The sequence below is a fragment of the Phoenix dactylifera genome, unplaced genomic scaffold, assembly GCF_009389715.1.
Source record: "Phoenix dactylifera cultivar Barhee BC4 unplaced genomic scaffold, palm_55x_up_171113_PBpolish2nd_filt_p 000388F, whole genome shotgun sequence".
NCBI lineage: Eukaryota > Viridiplantae > Streptophyta > Magnoliopsida > Arecales > Arecaceae > Phoenix > Phoenix dactylifera.
This window is the reverse complement of record NW_024067834.1, coordinates 466337-473442: the sequence shown is the minus strand read 5'-3', so window position 1 is coordinate 473442 and position 7106 is coordinate 466337. Positions and strand designations below refer to the sequence as shown.

General features: G+C 39.6%; 1 protein-coding gene across 1 annotated transcript; it reads right to left on the bottom strand.

Annotated features, from left to right (window-relative positions):
• Window positions 1-193: 193 nt before the first annotated feature.
• LOC120105897 (actin-depolymerizing factor 5-like) lies at window positions 194-2413 on the bottom strand. The gene is made up of 3 exons (XM_039118659.1): window positions 2255-2413; window positions 1853-2111; window positions 194-604 (listed from the first exon to the last, which is right to left on the bottom strand). Exons 1-3 carry the CDS (start codon window positions 2388-2390, stop codon window positions 454-456), a joined length of 546 nt encoding a protein of 181 aa, XP_038974587.1. The 5' UTR covers window positions 2391-2413; the 3' UTR covers window positions 194-453.
• Between the last annotated feature and the right edge of the window lie 4693 nt (window positions 2414-7106).

Below are 7106 nucleotides of genomic sequence, written 5' to 3'. Positions count from 1 at the left end.
TGTTTTTTAATCACTGACCTCCATTCTACGTTGGGCGTCAGTAAAACACCAAAGAGCTCGCCTAAATGCTGACCTCGACAGGCCCAGTCTGGTCTCTGGGCTGGCCTGGGCCTAAGTTTACCAAGATTTCCGAGCTCTGATTTCCTCCTTTGACCTGACCCCTCACCAAAACAAGCCTCTGATTACCTTATTCTAAAGGGAGAGAACAACCATGCTTGTCTTTATTCTCACATCACAAGGCTACCAACCCTAAATTAAGTGCAAGGATACAAACTTTTTAAAAGAGCAAATGGGCGGCCAAGCTTGCCAGCCCCCACGCCTTGGTGAGCATCTAACGAGTGCTATCATAAAGTTTTTTGACACATAAGTAGACACATCTAAATGTAGATAAATAAGCAACGAGAGAAGCAGAGTCAGCAAGCAGCAGCAGCAGTGAAGAGCAGTTTTAGCTTCTCATTTGGCCCTTTCTCTGATAACATCAAACCCCATCTCAGTAGGATCCGTGGCCTGCACCTCATAGTGGACTCCCTCCAGCACCCTTCTCAACCCCTGTTTAGAAGTGGCATATAGCATCTTTGCTCTTATCCTTGATGCAGTTGGAGACCTAAAGAAGAAGAAGAAGAAGAAGAGACCCAATCCATCATCATTTTGGCTATTAACAACAACAGTATGTGATGGGCCCAATGGCTCAACCTACTTTGGAGAAATAAGTTTGTCAGCAGTGTACATTAAGAAATGCAGTACCAAAGACAGCAACAAGCATGATTGCAACCGCAAACATATTGGGTAGGTCTGGCTCACATCATGATCAAAGGCGTCGGCAGGGTGGATGGATAAGATACCTTCTGTTGGAAAAAAAATAAAAGAAAGAGGAAAAAAAGTGCCATGGGGGTCTTGTCTTGCATGGACTGTTTGTGATAAGGATTGACGCGTAGTGTGTTTGGCTGCTTTTTATCAAGACCTTCTCTTTTAATGCTTTATTTATTCACCTTTTTTTTTTTTTGAGTATTGCATTTCTTCTTTAATCCCTCTGAACCTTCGGTTAGAGGAGGTGGTGGAAATGCTTCGGAACCATACAATTACTCATTATATTATCTTTGAGAGCACATCACATTAAATATGTTGTGATATATATCCCACAACTTTATGTAATTTTAATAAAAAACTTTAGAAATCATACACCGAAAGCGAGTGTCGTAATCTATGAAGGTAATTGGCGTTCTTCTGAAAAATATTTATACATGACAGGAATTTTGATGTCCTCTATCTCAAAGTTTAGGCCAATCAAGCAACAAGGAATATGCTAAGAGTAAGGTAGGGGATGATCTAACTTTACCTTTCGGAACCGTGACCACCTAACATGGGCCACCACCTTCACCGTAATATGGACATCAAAGATATGTTTGAACATCTAGATAGATATGGATGCCGGGCATAAAGTTTCTATGCAATAAAAATTATAGCAGGGAAGTTCGGCATTCATGGTTTTCCATTTTTTTCTTCTGGGCAAAGCCTTCGTGATGGCCTTTAGTACAGGCTAGCTACAGATTGAAATGAAATTAGAATACAATACATACAGGCAGAAAGAGGCCCTATCAATTGCCTTTAATCTTCTTTCAAGTCGCGGTTATATTGCATCTACCTGCAGGCTCATTAATTTAAGAACTATGTCAATCTTTTTTTTGATGTAAAAGAACTATGTCAATCTTAACTTGTGTGTGTATATATATATAAAGAAGATGTCTTTGATCACCAAATCTATAGGACAAACCTTGTGTTTCCTGGACATCCATTATTTTCCTATCTTAAAAAATTAACCTCACAGAGAGAGGGAGAGAGAGAGAGAGATAACCATGTGATGAAGAAGATCTTGCTCTTCTGGCATTTGTCGACTGTGACGAAGTCGAAGTCGAAGACAGCATAGCGGCAGTCGTCGATGGGGAGGGAAGCAGCGAGCTCTTCGTAACCCTCGCCAGGACCGCCCACCTTGTCCACCATCACAGCTCTGGACCCCTCGTCGATCTTGTACACGACGTATCGGTGCACCTTCTTCCACTTCATTTCCATGAACGACCGCCGGCACTCCTCCTTTACGCTCATCCCTCCGTCGCCTGCCATCCAATTCCAAAGACACATCAAATTAAGCCATGCAAAGCAGAGCAAACTTCGACGATTAAATTCAATCGAAGAACCCAGAAAAGGAGGAAGAAGAAGAAGAAGAAGGTGGTGCTGGTGATGTTGACATCGAGATTACCATCTTGAAAGCCATAGCCATGGTTGCAGGGGGGTTGTGGAGTTGCTGGCGTGTCCTCTCTTGCAGGCCTTTGGGATGTGGAGGCTCGGAAATATTTATAATAGACCTGAATTTCAGAGTTGTCCTGGTCCCTCATCTAAATTGCATAGCCTTTTGTTTTTATCCCCCAGTAAAATGGTATAATTACACAGCCCTAGATACAGTCAATCCAGTCTGCAGCATTACCCACCTTTCTCTAAATATTTGTTATCGCATATATTATATAGATTGTTTAAACTAATGAAAGCTTTCTTTAGTTGTGTGGTAGGGAAAAAGGGTACTAGGACAAATATGTTTGATCTCAATTGGGCCCATCACTGCTTTAGATGGTGTGAGCTTCGCTTGTTATCAATAAATTTTCTTTTTGGGAGGTGTGGGTTGACAATTAGTGAAAGTTGCTCAATTTGGAGGCGGGTGGACAGGTTACATGGACTTCCAAGATAGGCCTGGTAAATGGGTCCATGTGGCAAATTATTTTAATATACAGAGAATTCAGAAAATCATCATATAACAGTACCATTATTGGGTCTCATTGGACACGTCCAATCAAATGTTAAAATATTTTTTTTATATAATGTATACTTTTAAGGCTGAAATAAAGAGAGCCAAAAAAAAAAGGCCAGAGAGAGAGAGAGACTAGAATGAGATCAGAAAGCAATATCCTAAAGCACAGGATAAATAACAATCCAGTAGTTCTTGTACTCGCAAAATCTTGGAGAAGGGCTACTTCCCCTCCCTCACGTAAATGTACATTGGAATTCAAACATTTTAAGGTTCTAGTTTTACTTGACTGGGATCGAAATCCCAACTAGATCTGGAATCTGAGGCCAGTGCATGTTTCGTTTCTAAATCCTTCTGAAGGTGGATCGAGTAGATCAACCATCCAACGTGGATTTTGGTCCCAGTCTTCGATCCAACCGGTAGCCTCGAGTTCCGTTTCGTCCTTTGCTTCAAAGGAAAGACTGCCGATGAGATTACACCAAAAAGAACGCACGAGGAACGTAACTTTTTGACAACTAGTGGCTGCTCCAATATACACGTAAAGCAGACAAGGGATGCGATGACTAAAATAAGGGCGAGGCCGTGTGCGAAGATGGTGGGTGGCAAGAGAGTTTGTACACTGGATAACTGTTTGAAAGTTCAAGAAAGCTTTTCAGGACAATAGACATTCTTTTATTGGATCATGCTGTGGTTCTTCATCCAGTTTAGTAATCAAGATGCAAGTCCATATGTGTGTGCGTGGGGAAAAGGTAGCAACCACCGCAGGAATATTGTAAAACGATGGTTCGTAGAAACATTGTTATCATTATTAAGCTGAGTATGGAGCATGTGGGAAAGGGGGATGCTTTCCCTTTCATGTCCAAGTACTTTCTCAAATGCACAAATTATATGAGATTCGTCAATATAAAGTTTCTACAGACATCCGTCCCATTCTAAAGCCATTTCTGAGCATTTGTCAATATGGGCTTGGCTCATTCCATAAATTTCATAGAATTTTCAACCTAATTATCCAAAAAGCACTAACTCACTAAGACAATGTTTACATGATTCAATCTTTTTTTGACTAGCTGGTTAATTTTCTGGTAAAAATTATGTACCCAGAAAACTCTAAGTAAACAGGGTCATGGGGGGTTTATTTCATAGTCTATTTAGATTTATTTGCAACAATTGCTTGACCTTTTAGGGCCAAGAGATGGTGGATGATGATCATATCCGGCACAGTAGAACAAAGTGACTTCTATGACTGGCTATGAACATTATATTTATCCAATAATATTTATACCATTTGTAAATGCTTATAAACCTTTTATAAGCTTTGGATTTGATTTAACAAAAAAAAAATGAAGCCTTAAATATTTTACTGATCGAACCTTTTGAGGTGATGTCTACTTTATCGGAGATATGTGATGCATGTGAGAGGATGGAAGGGTACATGCGATTGGAAGCACGAAAGATTGCAATCTCCCATATTTCTACAAAACTGCTTCACTAACTGTAACTTGACAAGGGGGCTCTCTCAGCTTTGGCCGACACAGCTTGGGAAAATGGAGACGCAGAGTTTGACATTAGCATTTATTCCAAAAACTTTTCCTCCCTAGATAGCAGCTATATGTACGAGAGATCGGACCATTGAATCCAATTAAAAAAAAAAACAGATTTCAATCTTAGTAAAATTAATTCTTCTTCCAGGAAACTTAGAGATCAAGTAACAAACAGATGGTGCAATTGCAGGGAGAACCAGTACGACCCATCGAAGGGACGTCCGAAAACAAAGAGCAAGACGAGGCTTTCAAACAAGGTGATCGGTATCTGTCCATCCTATAATGACTGCCAACTGAAGACACGGGCACGGTGGATGTCAGAATTATGGTTAGGTGTTGATCGAAAGGAATCAGAGGATCAGCTTTAGCTTCCTTCCACAGACTACAAACACTAGAAGCCTAAACGCTGCTGCGGGCAGCAAAAGAGTGGACGCAAGAGGACGAAGGGACCTATACGGTCCCGGCTAGTCTTCGTTGTCATGCAGCGGGCAAGGGAGGACAAACGAATCTATGAATTGGAAAGAAGCCATCCGGCCCCACTTGTCTCTGCTACGACTGCTATCTGTGGCCTCTTCATCAATTTTCTGGATTTAGTCATTTCCACCTTCATATTAACAGTTTCACCATCTCCATGATCTTCCTCACATTAGTTCCAAAGTTGGACATCAGTGGCTCTATCTCGTGTGTGTCTGTGTATCACATATGGTCCCCTTTCCAACCAAATTCTAGATATAGCTACTGTATTGTGACTGGAACATGGGCCATGAATCAAATCAAACAGGCTTCAGGTGTCATGAGATCACCACTTGGAAGGAATCTCAAAATAAATCGTGCTCATAGGGAGGACAAAATGTCCCTTCTTTTGGTAGTAGGATGGGCAGGCCAATCTAGATGAGAAATAAAATAACAGAAAAAGTATGATCAATGAAAAAATAGCGAAATGTGTTATGTTTGGTAGAAGTTTTCAAAGAAAAAGATGAAAAAATAATTTTTCCATCGATTAGAAACTGATATATTTTTTTTCCAAAAATATGGAGTAAGATCTTCCTTTTATTAGAGGTATAATAGGTATTTACATATTTTTTTCAAAAAAATAGTTGTTCAACCAAATATAAATCACTTTCTTTTTTTTTCATGGTTAACTAAATATACAAATCTATTTTTTGAGGTATCATATACTTCTCAGAAAAAATATTTCAACGAAGAATAAATTTTTCCACAAACCAAACGAGCCATTAAAAATAAGCTGGAATAGCCTACTCCTATTTTAGTTAATTAAAATTATAGTGATTATTTAAAAGATAAAAATTTAATATTGGTATGCACCTCATAAAAATTAGGAATTTTCTATGTGCTTCTTAAAATCTATGTAGAATAATTTTTCTAATATTTTTCTACCATTCACTCCTTAATAATGGATGAACCCTGATGTTTCTCATGGCAACCGGTTAAAGTTGGCGGGAGAGGTGCGGTTGGCAACTAATAATAAATTGGACGAAAAGGAGACCATGAAACCTCTGCGACTCCAGGAATCAAATCCAACAAGATCCCCTTCGCAACTCCATTTAATTAGTTGCAATGGTCAGGATTGAAAACAACAAATAAAACATATACATGCACCATAGTAACACCCTAACGCGCTTCGCTATATTGGTGGCTGAGATGCGAAGATCTGAAGCACACACAGGCTCTCATCCAAAAACTCCCAATTCTCGATTTTGCAGAAGTTTTATTTTCCAAATTTTTAGATCTAAATTCCCTCTCCTCCTTCAGCACGATAACAAAGAAATATTGGAAGAAAATTGGGGCTTGCAAGAAGGCGAATGGCCCTAGAGCTTGCTCCAAACGGACGGTAATTGGCTCACAGTGGGCCCACTTAAAAGCGACAATTTCCTGCAGACTAGGACTCGACCATGAGTCCATCCTGCCGCGGGCAAGTGAAGAAGCTAATGCCGACGGTGTCTCATACCTATAAGCCTCAACATATCTATTGAATTCCTAATCGATAAATCCTGTTATTAGTCTCACATGGCATGAAGCTTTCACGTCATGAATGATTATTCTCTGATTCATCTAAAGAGCTGCTAGTGCTACAAATCAACATCGTTTAATCAACCTTAACAAACAATAACTCTTTAACATAATTAACATAAAGAACAGTCTATGAAAACAAAATATTTGCTCCAGTTGATTAGCCACAGAGAAAAATGTGTTTTTGTTGGGTCATATGAAATAGCATGCTTCCTCTAATCCATGACCGCATCCGTTGACTTGTTGCTGCTGATAGAAGTCTGGGTGACCGACCTGCAGCAAAGGAATGAATAAACTTGCCATATGAGTGCTACAGTTTGAATAGCTCGTGAAAAAGCTTAAACATGGAGAAAGCAGGTAGATGAATAGTTTGTGAAAAAGCAAAATGAGTAACAGAAAGATGTCAGATCACTAATGATTTATATAAGTACGAACAGGACTCAAAGATAGCTGTCAATACTGATGGGTTATCAAGCAGGTAACGTATGGGAAGAATTACCTACCCTGTGACTATCTTTAATCATCTAAATGAAAACTAAATCAAAGGGAAATATTTGGAGCCAAAAGATTCAACTAAACAATAGAATGGCCACCAAAGGAAAACAGAGGGTAGGCAATGTTTCTAGCGAACAAAAGGAAAATTGGTACGCTGTGTATCTCCACATTTCAGAAACTAGGTCATAAGAGAATTAAATCATGCCTTGAGATCAGGCTTAGGCATCAATGTTACCTTGGAGAAC